This window comes from Anolis carolinensis, chromosome 5, assembly GCF_035594765.1.
Source record: "Anolis carolinensis isolate JA03-04 chromosome 5, rAnoCar3.1.pri, whole genome shotgun sequence".
NCBI classification, from domain to species: domain Eukaryota; kingdom Metazoa; phylum Chordata; class Lepidosauria; order Squamata; family Dactyloidae; genus Anolis; species Anolis carolinensis.
Genome location: NC_085845.1, coordinates 199,721,201 through 199,738,067, shown reverse-complemented (window position 1 = coordinate 199,738,067; position 16,867 = coordinate 199,721,201). Strand labels below are relative to the sequence as shown.

General features: G+C 39.6%; 1 protein-coding gene and 1 long non-coding RNA gene across 4 annotated transcripts in view; one reads left to right on the top strand and one right to left on the bottom strand.

Annotated features, from left to right (window-relative positions):
- The window catches only part of exoc4 (exocyst complex component 4), a 474,612-nt gene that overhangs the window by 401,201 nt on the left and 56,544 nt on the right, over positions 1 to 16,867 (bottom strand). For all 3 annotated transcript variants that reach the window (XM_062981251.1, XM_062981249.1, XM_062981250.1), the window contains 3 exons: positions 10,835 to 11,019; positions 10,307 to 10,413; positions 5,065 to 5,308 (listed from right to left, as the gene is read on the bottom strand). In XM_062981251.1, coding sequence (XP_062837321.1) covers positions 5,065 to 5,308; positions 10,307 to 10,413; positions 10,835 to 11,019 — 536 coding nt within the window. The remainder of the gene's footprint in view (positions 1 to 5,064; positions 5,309 to 10,306; positions 10,414 to 10,834; positions 11,020 to 16,867) is intronic.
- On the top strand, positions 1,176 to 5,520 carry LOC134299195 (uncharacterized). The gene is made up of 2 exons (XR_010006360.1): positions 1,176 to 1,566; positions 4,094 to 5,520. It is a non-coding gene; the product is annotated as an uncharacterized LOC134299195 (long non-coding RNA).

Below are 16,867 nucleotides of genomic sequence, written 5' to 3'. Positions count from 1 at the left end.
TTGAGGGTTTTTTTTTCCAAAGAGGATTGGTTGTGTTGGCAATCCATATGGCCCCCAGACCCACTCCAGTTGCCCATCCTGCCTTACACTGACCTTTGAGACATCTTTGTACATGTCACAGCTTTCTCATTATGTTCTATCAAGTGGTTGGTGGAACGTTAGACTTTAAACAGTTGGCATTCTCATGAAAGTTCTTGCTTCATGATACTTCATGCATTACTAACAGAATTCCTTCAATCACCAAAAAGCAATGGCAGGTGCTGTGCCAGAATTGTTTTCAGGTGGATTTGTGCAAAGTTCTGACTACTATTTGGTGAAGAAACTTTAGGATGTTCTTAACTGGCACAGGAGCAAAGGATAAAATTCATTTCCAACTAGGTGAACCTTATAAACTACTGTCCTTATGCACTGCAAACAAATAAAAAGGGAAGCTGGCCTTATAAAACAGTTTAAGACATACTAATGAGCGCCATGAAAGTCAACACTAAAACCACTTCCCAAAAACCCAATATGAATAAACAATAGCGCTGATCAGAATCCCAGCCACAGAATAAGAGCATGGGAAGTATGGACTCCAACCACCAATAAAAGACAGATGCTCCACATCTATATACCATACCATACCATACCATACTTAATGCATTCTCTCAATGTCCCTTTTCTGATGGACTAGGAGGCTGTTTCCTATGCTGTAGTAGCATGGACCAAGTTACATAAATAGGAATCTAAATCAGTGGTTCTCAACTTGGGGTCTCCAGATGTTTTTGGCCTTCAACTCCCAGAAATCCTAACAGCTGGTACACTGGCTGGGATTTCTGGGAGTTGTAGGCCAAAAACATCTGGGGACTCCAGGTTGAGAACCATTGATCGAAATTTATCTTCTACAACAGGCATGGGCAAACTTTGGCCCCCCAGGTGTTTTGGACTTCCACAATTCCTAACAGCCAGAACTGTGGGAGTTGAAGTCCAAAACACTTGGATGGCCAAAGTTTGCCCATACCTGTTCTACAACCTAATGCTGTGCCATAGAAGGAACTCTTTACTATTAAATAGGACCCTCCACGGTCATTTACCCAGTCTGCGACCTAAACTTTAGACTTAGAGTTGCCCTAAATCTGAAATGACTTGAAGGCATACAACAACAATCCTAATTAACCTTACTATCTTATTAAAAGCAGTCCCACACTTCCCATTGAAATACTACTAAGTTTATGTTGGTAAAAATTGTTCTTCATTTTAAATATTGTATTGTTCTTTCATGGGGTTTTTTGGCACTACAAATAAGATATGTGCAGTGTGCATAGGAAATGTTTCATTTTTTCTTTCAAACCATAGTTTGGCTCCTCAACAATCTGAAGGACCATGAAATGGCCCTTGGCTTAAAGATTTTTAGGGTCCTTGAAATAGGATGTGCCATGTTAGAAAATAAGGAGCTTGTGTTCTGTCTATTGAAGGGTCAGGCAGGTTTGCCATGAAAGCAAGGAAAGCATCAAAGCATCCCTACAATCAGCACATAAAAGGATCCTGTGGCACCTAAGTCAACTTCTTCAGAGTCGTGAAACTAGAGTAAGTATCTAAGATATGACAAGATCCTGATATTCCAGACTAACATGGCTATCATTCTGAACCATCAACACAGACTTCCGGGAACACGTTTTTGAGCCTGGCATTCAAAAGCACTGGGTATTTACAAGCAGAATGTCAAATAGAGTCAAATTCAAGTTAATATGCCTTCTCTACAACAGTAAAAGCCCTTGTGTGGTCAGAGGCTTGTACTAAAAAGGCATGTGTGTATGCACGTGCATGTGCATCTTCAAGTCACATGCTGCCTTACAGAAACTCCATGAATTTCATAGTTTTCTTTGGCAAGGAATATTCAAGAATTCATTTCACCTGTTCCTTCCTCTGAAATATAAATTACATCACTTGGTATTCATTGGTGATTCCCACCCAAGACTAACCAGGGCTGATACTGTTCAGCTTCCAAGATCAGATAGAAACTTTACGGAATTTAGGCCAGTGTAATTTTTCTTTCCAGTTTCCATACATAGATTCTGTGATCGGTTCTCCATTTAGGTTCTATGTTATAGTAAGAAAAGATGGGCTCTTTAAAGTCCCTGGTTACATTTCAGTATCACAGACTGTTTTTTTAAGAGCCTACTCATGAAAACAGGGTTGTGTTAAGAGAACAGAGCTGAAGCTCTCTGGAGGCCTTCCAAACAGGCTTCGGGGGAATCAAAAGGGTACGAAAGTAACCCTGCTGAAATAGCACTGCTCAGCTTGCTCCTGTTGAAAGGACACTTGCTGCTAACAAGATGCCTGGTTTTTAGCTCAATGTGGTGATAAGACCCCTTTGGGTCTGTCACTTTTTATTAGTCATTTTATTGGGCAGCAATAATAATTTTATGTTTGTAAGCACAGTAGCGAAAAGCCAGACAAACCGTGTCTGAACCATTAAAGGCCCAGAGCCCTGAGTCAGGACAGTGGCTCTCCGATGAGCGAAAACTCAAGCCCTGCCAAGTCTTGAAGTCATTAGCTACCAGGGCCAAAAGCCCAACAGGCCTTGTTAAAAATTTAAGCAGTGCCATCAGAAGTTCACCCTGCTCAGGTTTTAACTTACTCAAGCCACAACGTGAACGGATTGAATTCAGCTTTCATGGGAGAAACAAAAAACCCCATTGTGCTAACTTGCATCAACTGACTTTTGATTCCAAAAGTAATTAGCTGGCATCTGTTGAATGCTGTAATGTTCACCTTAGAGATCTCCTGCCTTACAAAACACACCTCTTTGCCGATAATGCCTTCCAGGAAGAAAAGCAATCCATGCTAGTACATAGCTTTTTTATTTAGGAATTTTCATTTTTATACCCTGTATCCAGCTTTAACCGTTTCATACTCATAACTTCTCTATATATTGCTTTTGGAAGTCATGTCACATGATCACATGACATTCCTGAAGGTCAGTTAGTTAGACGACTTCATCAAAAATGACTACCTAGATGGATGCATCACTGTTTCTTTACCTTAACCAGTCCTATGTAAGTCAAGGCTCAGAGAGTTCTTAGGGACTGTTAATTTTTGTTTGAAGATATAATCATGTACCATATTTCATCTACTATTTTACTTGCTGAATGACTGCTTTGGAGGCCAAGGCAACAATACCCCAATACAAAGTGCTCAGCTAAGAAAGTACTGTTGTTTCTAAAATTCTTTTACACTTCCATCTCATAAAATCCTGGAGTAGGAAGAGATCCCAAGGGTCATGTGGTCAAAGGGCCATCAAGCTATTGTCACAAAGAATAGATTTCAGCAACAACATAAACTGTACTTGTGATTTTTAAATATATATTTCTGGTTGCAGAAAGTTTTACACATTGTTGCCTGACACATTTTTATATCTCCTGGGAAACATTTATATGGGGGCTATGGCACAGCTGTTTCTTCTGGCCACAGGAACAGCAGTCACAAAGACGAAACTTCAAGCACATCTTCTGCAGCAGGAAAGAGAGACACTGCAACAGCTGGAAGGGAAGCATGGCAGATGGAGGACATGGGAGGCAGGAGGAGCAAGGCACATTTTAACCAACACACATTCTCTCTATTTGCAAGGCTCTTGGTTAGCTGTAAAAGGGTTCCAGGAGCCAAGTCTTCTGAGTCCAATTCCTCCTCTTTCAGCAATTCAAAATCCGAAAGGGTCTAAACACACTATGGGAAGCCAAAGATCATTTCTAGAAAATGTTAAAAGTGGGTTCATGGCCTGGTCTGACAATACAGCCAGTCTCTATCAAGCTTTCTGGCTGGCTCTCCCAAGTGGACTACAGGGCAAGAAGACACAGCACAGAGAGAGAGAGAGACAAAGACCGAGCTTTTACGTTTCCTTAGGTTTTACTTAACTGAAAAAGGGGTCTTGATTTCCTTTTTCTTCCTTCTCTGGCCTATGCCTTTCACACTGTAGGTCTGTGAACCCCTGTTCCTTGTGGCCTTTTCAAGGAAAGACCTGCATAAAGATGCCATGGATAAAAACAATGGGCTGTCCTTGCATGCATTCTAGTTCAGTTTGAGGAGACCTGACAAGCCTTTCTTTCTGCTTCAGAAGGCTCAAGCGGAGAAACTTCTGAGAACTGCCCCTCTGCACTGATATCTGCATTGACAATAAGCAAGAAAGACAACAGAACAGACCCTTAAAAGCACCATCTTTGGCACCTGAAGGAGTATGCTTTGGAATTGAACAAGACAGCCCACGCTTCAGTGTCAACGGCTTCAGGCTGGCAGTTAACTAAGACCGTCAGCTTTACTTCACTCACACTTTCCATCTGAAAGGCATTATCTGCAGCCTACTTGTCAAGGAGAAACTGGGCAGCATCATTAATGACAGGAATGCCATAGTGATGCAGACACATTGCACTATTGAGCTATGCAGATGACATGATTTGCACACCACTTCCCTGAAAGTGGCAAATGCCAAACTACCATCAATGAAGTGCGGTAGTATGATATAGGTAGAAATCCTATATGAAGTTGTGTGGCATATATCTCTGTATATCGAATTATAGATTAATATGATGTCTGACTTTAAAATATCATTTAACCTTTCCCCAACCTTACAGCCACAAGTGCTGTTGGGTTGCTATTCTCATTATTCAGATTCTCCATCCATGTGGCCCTCAATGAAAATGAGTTTGACACCCCGATGCAGAAAATGGACACACCTAGTTTACTGCTGCTCCTGAACATTATCTAATGGCTTCATATTAGAAGAAAGCGGATTCTATCTAAACATTAGGGAGAACATCTTTTACCATAAGGCTACAATGATAGTAGAATAGATTGCCTCTGAAGGTAGTAGACTCTCAATCTTTGGGTTTTTTTAAAAAAAAGAGACTGGATGGCATATTTCAGCACTACTTTGCTTGAGTATTTCTGCACTACAAAGGGTTGGGCCAAATGGCCCTTGTGGTCTAAGATAAGGCATTGGTACATGTCAATATTTTCCAAAGAACAGTCACAAAATATTCTGGTGGCCCAGAATCTCTCCTAAGGTCTCTTTAAATGCTGTGCTCTTACCTAGGTTGATTTTCCTGGGTGACATTCTCCCCCTTCTGGTAGCCACTGTCAGCCACTTGAGTAGTAGACCTCTTAACTATCTGCTTTAGTTCTTGCTCCAGACGATCCTGGATGGCCTTCACTGTCTCTGGGATCTTCTTCAGCTTGGCCAAGCCTTTGATGAGGATGCCCATGAAGATCAAGCTGTTCTCTTCAGGATCCAGGTCCAAATCGTCTTTAATTTCAATCAAACTGGCATCTCTCCCTGGGACATTGGGGGAAGGGAGGGGGAAGAACCACCACAAAAATCAATAAATAAATACTTTCACTGTGTTGGAAATTTGAGATTTCAGAGAATTTGAGGGCAGGTTATATCTGTCTGACTGCTGTTCTCTCTCTCTCTCTCTCTCTCTCTCTCTCTCTCTCTCTCTCTTTAATACCAGATCCTTCAAACAATAAACAATTTGCCTTTGGTAAGACTGGTGAGTTTTAGTGTGGTTTCCAACATAATGAAATGCTGCACTTTGAAAAACACAGACCAAAAAAAGAGTAATAAAATGTGAAATGTCCACAAACAAGGCCTGGCAAAATTAAAATCAAGGTATGAATAGGTTATATCATCGTCCATAACAATTTTCTACTGTCCTGATGCCAGCAGACCTAAGTAAGGGATCGGGGGTTTACAATGCATACACCTAGCTGATTTACTTTGGTAAGGAAAACGAAGCTACCAACCAACAATCCACAGTTCAGTTTTTGAATGAGTCTTGGAGCTTTTAGTTAAAGCAAAATTGGGGGCAGGGAGGGGGGGTCAGCTCAGGGGAAATGAACACAGTAATGACAAAAATGTTTCTTATAAGACACTTTGGGAAAGATTATTTTAAAAAGAATGAAGATCTGCATCACTGATGGACATCCAGTCAGCACTCTATATCCACAAATTCTGCCCTCCATATCTCGGGGGGGGGGGGGGGATCCAAACAGAAAATATTTATTTTGCCATGTGTTCAGCACTACACTGACATGAGTGTCAACACACCTTGCCATAGCCTCCCACAATTTTGCAGATCCTCAAACTTTTTCTGGCGCTTGTTTGCATTGTTTATTTAATTACTGTATTTATATACCACTTTTCTCACCCCTGGGCAGACTCGAAGTGGTTTACAACATAATAATGGCAAAATTCAATGCCAAACATACATGTAAACCAAATCATATATCTAAACAATAAACATATAACTATGCATTAAAGCAATAAAACCATTAAAACATAAGGTATAGACAACATTTAGACATTAAAACAGAATTAAAATAGCCAATATAAACATTAAAATCACATATAAGGAATGCAATTTTTCTTCACTGCTGTATCTAATGGGACTTGACTGTCCATTGATTTTGACATCCATGAGGGATCCTAGAACCAAATCCTTGTGGATACTGGGATCCCAGTGTACCCCAACATCTTCATACAGTAGGGCTGGCATAATGAAGATGGCTTCTAAACCTTCAGCAGATACATAAGAGAAAGAAACTCTAGAGTAAATGTCCCCCCCCCCCCCGTTATTGTTGCTTGCTTTCATTGTTTTTCACAATGAAAAACTGTACCTAAAACAGATCTTCAAACTCAAAGCCTTGCAAAAAAGGAGGAAAGATTTTATTGGACCCCCACCTTTCCCGAAACACTACTGTCAGATCATCAAGCATGCCATTCCATCTTTCCCTTGCCTATGCATCCCCAAACCCCTGCTGAGTCTTTTCCTACCCAGACATTTATTTATTTAGGTCACAAGGGAGGTTTAACACACGGCAGGTTTAGATTGCTTACATGTTCCTGCCTCAGTACAAGCTGACCCAGGACTAAGATCGCACTGTCCTCTTAATGTCACGGTAGAATCAAAACAAATCCTGAACACAGAGGTGTTTACACTGAATGCAAACACTACGGGAATCGATGACATTGATTGCTGAAAATTCGTCACCCTCTAATTAACTAACAATTTTTCCGTGTCCCTTCCCACTTCGATGAGCCATCTCACAAAGATAGATTTCCTACCTCAATGGCAAGCTAATCTCTAGGATGCAGCATTTCAACAAAGGAGGACATAGTGCCATTAATGCCACACAGGTTTCCTCTCTCTGCCCATATCGGCACTGAGACCATATTATCCAAGGGATGCCCTCCTGGGGCTTGTTTTTTTATGGCCGTGTGTGTATGATCAAATGTTGCTCCTATTTATCAGAGTATATTTCAGTAGGTGTCTGCTTTTTATAGCAGCTAGTAAAATTTTATCTCCTTCTCTGCATAATTTATACCTTCTCAGATTATGCCCTGATTCTACTGGATCTTTTTATCTAAAAGGACAGAGGTTCACGGAGCCCCACTGGTCTACTCTGAGAGTTTTGAAGAAAAAACCCTGCCCAGCGTAATTTCCAGTGCTCAATTCCCCATGCTTGGATTCAACACTAATAAGCAACAAACCAAAGGAGCACTTCAAAGCATCTCAATGATTTCCTGCCCCTTTCGATTTGTAAAGGATGATCTACTCAACCATATGCAAGAAATCTTCAGGAATTTTCCATAATGGGGCATACAGCCTAAGCAACCTCAGTTACAGGCACCTTCTCTAGATCAGGAAAACATACAGTTTCAATTGGGGATTGATATATATCATTTTGCAAACACAATTTCAGGGTCTGGCAATGACTAATCAGGAGAGAGATGGATAGCTCATTTTAAACATAAAATAAGTGTGAACTAGAAACAAAGAAACAAAAAAGTGGAAGCCCATTCTGGGTATTATTAGAGATGGCCACTATCATTGTACCTGAAGCAAACACTGCATTCTTTTCATCGCAGCTCAAAATGGATATTATAGGCAAGGGAAGAAAAGAACAAAGAAAATGGTCATGGTCCTGGAGGAAAAGGGTCTAAAACATTTGGGAACTTTTTGTTTGGAAAAGAGGATGATAAAATGAGATAATTCAGCAAATTGTGCAAAGGGTTGTAAAAGTGAATAGAGAATTTTCTTCTTTTCTCTACCAGTTGGAACCAAAAATGGTGGCAGGAAGAGACCTATGGTAATTTCCTGTCATCTTTTCAAGATGTTACTGGTACTACAGAAGAAAAGGAAGGTATATCTTCTGCATGATGCCAGGAAGGGATGTCCTCTTCCTGTTGCCATTCAGAAAGTGGCTGAGGAAGAAAGCAGAGGTGTTTGGAGGAGTACTAGGTTCTGGGGGACCTGAAAGGATGCAGGTGTTTTGGCATGTTTTCAATCTTTGGGGGGAATTCTGCATGGATTTATGGCAATAAAATGCCTGAAAATCATGCTGATTTTTTAACAAAATGGGAGAGATGATAAAATTAATATTTTAACCAAATTAAAACATCCTCATCAAAGATAATTAAATAATATGTCCTATTAAAATACTACTAATTTTATAAAGCATAAAATGTTTTTAAAACTTAATATTAAAAAAGAAATATAACACACATACCCTTTAAAACTATTTTCTATTAATTGCATTGGTTTGCCCTTTGTACAGTAGTTCTTTTTATTCATGTTTAATAAATAACATAATCATATAAAATAAAAAATATCAACTGAAAAAGTAGAATGGAGATACAGATCTGCCAATAACAAACTACAACATGAACAAAAACCAAGAACAAATATATAAACATAGAAAAAGGAGGAAGAGAAGAGAAAGAGAAGAAAGGGAAAAAAGGAAAAAGGAAAAATAAAATAAAAAAGGGAAATGTTGCTTTCCCACTTTTCTACTAGCAAAGTAACTTTTTAAAATTTATACTATCTACCATTGCTTTTATATACACTTTATACATTCTTCAATTGTGAGGGAGAATTAGTTTGTGCCTCAATCTTGGAGCCTTAATTCCCTGTTTATCTGTTGTGAGTTAAACAAATCTTAAATTAATTACACTCATAAACAATCTCCGGTCACCTCTGGTTATACTCTTTGGGCCATTGAGGCACGCAGGGAACTTCATTTAGAGCTATCATAACTAGCAACCACTGATAAGACTTATCCTCCAAGAAAATCCATTTGAAGCAAATGCAGAATTGGCAAAAGCTAGTGTCCTTCACAGAACACATCATTAATTCATGAAATGTGTGACCACAAGGTGAGGTGATGGTCACTATCTTAACTTTATGAGGAGAGAGATCTGCATGGGGAATAGCAATGGCTATTTGGCATGAAGGTTAAATGGAATAGGAGGTATTTCTCTGAATATCAGGAGTTAGGGAGAATAGGGGAAGGCTTTCGCCACAATAACCTGGAGCTTCTCAGAGTTGCCTGGATGACAACCCTTGGGAACAGGATGCTTGTCTAAGCAGTCCAAGAAAACTCTATTTTTTTTTTCATTTCCTAATGGTAGCTGTCACAGTTCTCCCTGCAAAAGGTACATATATACAACTGAGCAGGTAGTCTATCCATATCAGTGTCAGTAGCAAACAGATATTGGAATCTGTGATCAGCCAAGAAAGTCTTCAGGATATACAAACTTTTCAATAGCTGTAACCAATATGAGGAGAGGGAGTATAAATGGTCCTCTTTTCACAATAGTGATAGGTCAGGTTATCATTTTTTGCTGGGGGAGGTTAGTTATTAAGAGAAAAATGACCATTCCCCCTGTAAAAACAACTTTGTTGGGCAGTGAGTTGAAAAATGTTTCCCTTCTGAGGCAAGAAGTGAGGATAGCAAGCCAAGAGCTCCAGCACAGAAGGACTTACTGGAGCCAGAGAAGTATTTATATTTTGCTAAAATGGCATATAAAGTACAACATTCTACTTAAAAAGTCTTAATTGAGCAATCCAAGCAATGTGAACTAACAGTTCCGCACATTTCATCAATCTTGTTTGCTGTATAACCCTGCTCCCTCAAATAAAGATATTAATAAAAGATGTGGCTGATTCGATCAGTCTTAGCAAGCATTGCCAATGTTCAGGGATGATGTGGATTCCAACAGCATCATTCATTTCCCGTCTCTAAATTAGCCCAACATAGTCCTGTATTAAGGAAGAACAATTAATACCTCTTTACAGTCCCTAAATTTAGAAACTTAATGCCACATCTCCCTGCCATAAATCTCCTCTACTCAAGCTACAGGTACCTATGTGCTGGAAAAATATTCCTTGGCCTCAAAACAAGCTGTATTTATGTAGTGGGAAATATCCATGCCAAAAAACAATAACAAGAAGAAATCTGTGGAAATATCTGTTACTATTTTACCACTCACCACTGGTGTTTCCCGGGGTACCAAACTGAGAGGCATCAAGAAACTTGCGAGGAGTGGACAAGTTAGTTACATCAAGAAGAGGCCCAGGAGAGGCATCCTTCAGCGAACTGTAATGAAAAGAGGTGAATATCAGATGACACTCTGCAAGCATCAAAAATGCCCCCTGCAAGAGCCATCAAAAGGAAGAGATGTAAATGAGATTACTGCTTTTCATAGGCATTTCAAAGCTGATCCTTTGTCTGTGGATGACCACAAAGTGGTCATGATGACCCTAAGGTTTAATTAACTAAGGGCCCTTCCACACTGCCCCTATATCCCAAAATCTGATCCCAGATTATCTGTTTATCCCAGGTTATCTGGCAGTGGGGACTCATATATTCCAGATTAAAGCAGATAATCTGGGATAAGATCCTGGGAAAAGGGCAGTGTGGAAGGCCCCTTAGTTTGCATAGCATTTTCCCAAAATAAAATCTTCCTCATCATAAGAATAAAGCCTTATATAATACAGTAAAGCTATTTCAAACTAACCTTACTCTCCCCTTTTCTTTGTTCCGCTGCCCAACCCTACTGGTAGATTTGATGTAAAGGTGGCGGTGCAGTTCATCTATGAGGACCAAGTGCATATTCATCTTCTTACTATGAAGTTCCAGTCTCAGATCACTCAGTCCCTCCACTTGAAGGAGAGGTCCTTCCAGGGAATCGACTGCTGACACCTATGGAGAAAATTCAAGGTACATTTGAAGTGCTTCTCAAAATTCCCTTATTTCACTTAACAGATAGCTTTGTTTAGGTCAAATTATCATGAAAACCCGATCAACTAATGGTCACCACTAGGAAGAGGCAGGGAAGCGTGGTGGAAAGTGCATTGGTTCGGTTACACATGCATTGCTTCCCTTAAGTTACGAGAGAGTGGACTTCTTATCTCCTCATCATTGGATAAGAGCATTGTTGGCTTGGGCTTCACAATTCGTTGCATTAGGATAGTAACACCTAGATGTATTTTTGATCCAGATGTTGTGCAGTCTACTTTCAAACCAATGTTATAAGAATCAAGAATGATTTGTTCCTCTGCTCTAGAGCCAAAACATTTGATAGGCAGTATTTTTATTGCAAAAAAAAAAATAACACAGTGTCATTGTGCATACTCTATGCCAATGAAATGGGTTTTCGCCCATTGCAAACTTGTGCCAATCAAAATGTGTTATCCTTTAAGGTGCCAAAGGACTCCCTATTGTTTTTGCTGCTCTATTTTGTTCTTTCTACACGGAATCAGGAAGTCAATAAAAAGCTTGAGCCCAATGAAAGGTCAAACTGGTGGCTCTATCAACATTACATGTGACACAATGTTTAAGGTGCCCTTCCATGAGGCATGATTTAATAAAATCAGGGGCTGATAAATGCTTCAGCAATTCTGTTTAATTTTATCAGTTCATGATTCCCCTGAAGCACAAGAAATACTTCATCACGAAGCAATTAAAACAAAGGTGACCGGCAACAAAAAAGAAAATCTCGTTTTGCAGGAATTCAGTGAGCATGCCTTAAGAAATGCAAGAGGTAAGCAGAGAACATAAATAGCTTGTGGCAAATTAAACGATATTTCATTTAATAATCCAAGGCATCATTAATATGAAAAATAAACTTCATTTTGGCACATAGTTCACTGAAAGACGCAGGCTTTGCAGATGATGGACGGAGCTACAAAAGTCTAGTCTCTGAGGTATTTATCCTGGGAGTTATTTGTTTAATAATAAAAAAGAGGAAATGAAGCTCAAGTTATCCCATTCTAAACAGAATTTCTTGCTAAGTTAATCAGTTGGGTGGAAAAACAATAGATCTACATATTCTCAGAAATACATTTTTCTCTTTATATAATAGGAAAACTTATTCCAAAGCCAAACCTGGAATTGAAGACATTTTATGGATCAAGACTCATTTCTAACTAACTTATTATGTACCACAAAAAACATATCAAACGTATGTGAGCTCTCTTATACTATTGAGCTGCTGACAGATATAAAGACTAGGTCTAGGCTTTATTCAGGAATTCAATGACCTTCAAGTCCAATATTCACTTCCCAATTCAGCATTTCTTGGTGGTCAAGCTAGACCATGCATTAAGCATATCTGTTTGTCATATAATATGCTTTATCTCATATCCTTATTTTGCAAATGTATGATTTACCTTGTGATGTGTCATTCAAAAACAGGTACATGCTTCATTTCCAAATGTGACCAATGAGCCACATGTCTCTTAGGAATTCCAGTTGAGTGGAAAATAAGGTTTATTGCACGGAATAACAATTTCCCTTAATGCTGAATTTGAGATAGGCCATCTTTAGATTTAGACTTTTTGGCTCAAACTAGTTTTCCGCAGATCATAGATTCCCTCAGTTCATTCCTGCTTGATCCTTCTACTTGAGCTCAACTGTATTTAATGGCAATGATTCTGAGGAGCCATCAGCACAAACTCAAAGATGACATTTACAAAGGTACTTGGAAGAGCAGGAGGGGGCTCCCAAGTCTCGCACAGAAGTTATATTTAATATTAAGACACTTTTTTTCATTTCCTTCACATGCAATCTGGCCCACAATGGCTTTTTCCTGGTTTTCTTTATGAGAAAAGCTATACACAAAGGCTAAACTATTATATCAACATAAAGCTCTCAAGAAAACCTTGAGAAAAAGCAAACAGAGGAGTCAATCATTTACTATAGTATTAAAAGCAGGCAGGTGAAGAAGCCAACAGAGCTTTAATTTTCTTCTTTGGTGAAAAATGCAGCCATCTTTTTCTGAAAAACTGTCTGTGTGACACTTCATATTTGCAGAGACACATGCTGGGGAGTTATGGCCTTGGTAACACTGCTCTTAGAGTGATTGAATTCTTAAAGTAAACAGCATAGCCATGGTGCAATGTCAGGCAGACTTAAAGCTTCTTAAGAGTGAGAGCTACGCTTCAGTAAACCCCATTTAAACAGCCTCCCCTAGTCCTCCTACCCAACATATTTCATTCTTCATTACTACCCATTACCAAGACACTTATCTCTAATGCAAACCAGCTCTACTGAAAAAACATTTATGGGTAAAACAGAAAAAAACAACTTCATTTCAAGCACTGAAACTATCAAGTGCTGAAACTATGAGCTGATGGCAGCTCATCTAAATATGACCATTTCTCAAGCTTAGAACATTTCACTCAGAAAGCCACAACAGCTGTATGCTTAAAAGCCTCGCGGTTCTATTCCTCCCAATTATCACACTGGGAAATCATGACAGTATATGCTTTAAATGAGTTTATCAATATTTGGGAGTCAGCAGGACACCACACTTCAGTACATAATTCTACCAGTGTTACCCAAAGGAATAGGAATTGCGGGGAGGTGATCATGAGACAATTTGAAGTCAATTGTGTGTATTGTCCTGTGCTTTCAAGTCATATATGATTTCCTGTTACCCTAAAATACTCCTATCACAGGATTTTCTCAACAAGATTTATTCAAAGTGAGTTTGCAATTAAACTCATAAGAACAAATACTACACTTGCATCTTAGTCAAAAGACCGAGAATTGCCTTTCTCTGAGGCCGAGGAAGAGACTGTGGTGTGCCCAATGTCATTCAACAGGTTTCTACGGATAAGTGGGAACTCAAACCCTAGTTTCCCACAATCTTAGTCCAACACTCAAACTACTACACCAAAGCAGGCAACAGATTTGGCAGGGGAACATGACAAGTTCAAAGTAACGAGATCACATAACAGGAATTTCAGGATTGTAGAGAACAAGGCATAAAACAAGCAAATATTGTGTTGTTCTACACCCTCCCCCCTCCCCCCCCCCCACACACACACAGAGCTGCCACTGAGGATAGCAGCTCACCCTTACAGTGGTTTCAGAGGAAGGCTATCAAGTGAAGTCTTGACTTCAACTTCAAAAGCAGATTCTACCTGCTGGGACCCATCATCCTGGCTCTCATCCTACAAAAAAGAGCTCCTACAGGTGAAGCATAACTTGTGGTACTCAACTGTTGAAAGATATATAAATAACTAAACACTCTCCCTGAGTGCATATGGATATTTATTCTATCTTGAAAGTACAGAAGAACCATTATCATGCTGAACATGCTTGCTATTTTTGGCAAGTGTCCATATTTGCAGATCATTTTAAGATTCACATCTGGGTACCATGAGTGCACATTTATCAATGAATGTTCATCAAGAGATGGATATATACATAGTATTCTATCAAAATTGATCTTTAGGAGACCAAGAGTATTTTGTATTAAAATGGAACACACAGTCCTCCAGTACATATGTTATTCCCTGTACAAAATCATGAGATAAATATATCTGCTAACAAGACTGCATGCAACAATGAAAAGCAGAAAATGCTTAACTAAAACATTTTCGGAAATATTCTGGAGCTGAATAATGTTTCCCCTTTAAACAAACATAGAAAATAGTTAAGCTATTTATCTCCAATAAAGTCTGGAAAGTGTTAAGAGTCACCTGGCTGAGAGTGTTTGTCTTTTAAGGCTCTCAATTTTTCTACTCAGAGTACCCAAAAATGTTGACTACACTGCTTATCTTGTGAATTGATGCAGACAGCATCACAAGCGGTTTAAAAGCAGCAATACTGTGCACCAGCTGTCAAAGGTATCATTCCTAAATTACAGAGGGATCCATGCTAAAATGAAATCTGTATTGTGCATATCAGGAACACGGAGTGAGATCACAACAGAAAAAAAAATCATACCACGAAAGCAAGGTATAAACAAATCCAGGAGAACAGATGTGACTGGCATCCAGACCATGCCAAGAGACAAGAGCTGTAATCCTGTTGATGACATGTGCAGACATGATCACAAATTATGCTGGCATATGGTCTTTATTGGTCATTGTGGAAGTAGTCAGCACCTTCATCCAAAAAAAAAATATCTGTGCTCTTTGTGTTGTCAAAGGCTTTCATGGCCGGAATCACAGGGCTGTTGTGTGTTTTCCGGGAGAGAATACTTCTGGAATATGGCCATACAGCCCGGAAAACACACAACAACTCTGTGCTCTTCATTTACCAGTCTGCAGTAGGGCCACTCCCTTCACAATCTTTTGGTGGTCAGGGGAGGATGTGGGGATCCAGGGAGTGGCTGGTTCTATTCCTACAGCTGGATTCGCAAAGATGCAAGTAATCTCTGGGGAGTCCAGGAGGAGGATGTCAGATGCTACTCATCTGGCTTCCTTGCTGTCCTCTGGCCTCTAGACAGCCAAGAGGGCTTGCCCAGTGTGTTATGCCTACCCAAAGCAAGTGCCTACAGATACAAGTGATTGTAGAGCAGGTCTGCACAACTTGGCCTCTCCCTCCCTGCCTGCCAAAGGGGAAGCCCAGCCCCTTCCTCAGCTTCATGCCATTCCCATGGAAATGGTGCAATGGTCCTAGGGTTCTCATTCGCTGATCAGCCCTTAGCTAGTTGGCCCTTTGCTGGTCAGGCAGGTATGTGAAGTTACCTGCCCGCTCACCTCTCACCACCAGCAACATTGCAGCAAGACGTCACCATCTGCAAAAGTAAATATAAGCAGAAATATATGCAATTTTGTGTGGGATTGAAAGAAAAAGAAAGATTTCCCATCCCTCCTCTCTTGGAACCTCCTGACAGCATGATGAAGCAAGACATTTGGGGAATATTCAAAACATAATTATCCACATAATTTAATCCAAGTAAACCTCTATGCTAAACAGTTCCCATCTTAATGATCTTTGTAGACTGTAGCTTTTAAAACAAAGCCATGAGAAGGTTCAGCAGCTATACAAATGATTCCAAAAAGAAATATTGGCATAACATTTCTGCGACTTTTTATTTGTTGTGACAGTAAAATCTGGAGAGAGAATTTTTATTTACTTAGTGAAACATGTTACCAACTTTAAAAATACAGCACGAAGCACTTAAACTCAAATGCTTACTCGAGTTGGTTCATTACCGAAATATAGCTTTTTTCTGTTTTCCTTTTTCATTTCTTTCCTCCAGTGAGTCTTTCTGACCTGGAGATTCATGGTGACAAATATAGTGCCAAAAATAATATATTTACTAAGAGTACACAATGAACTCTCCTGTTGTATTTGACATGGGAAAATCGTTCAAAGAAAATGGGAAGATCAGTCTGGTTTATGGGGCCTCACACAGTATCTGTCCTATACTGCAGTCCAAGAAAAGCAGGTGGATGAAGTCAAAAAGCTGTCAAGTAGTTAATCCAGTCCAGGTCAGTCACAGGTTTTGCAGCAGGATGAAGAGAGAAGAGAGATGGTGGTCTCAGTAGGTCCAAATCTCATGGGGCAAGTTAGTAGTCCAAATAAACAAACCAGAAAAACAGAGCTGTAAATCACAACCAGTCTAAGGTCAAGAAAACACAAAACTGGAATACTGCTAGTCACCCACATAGAATGATTGAAAACAACAAACTTAGCAAGTTACTGCCAGGAGATTACAGCCAGTTGTCTCAAGACACCAGGTGCCCTATTTAACAGGTGTTGGGATTATTATTATATTCAATGTAATCTCTCCTTGTCTCTAAAAGAA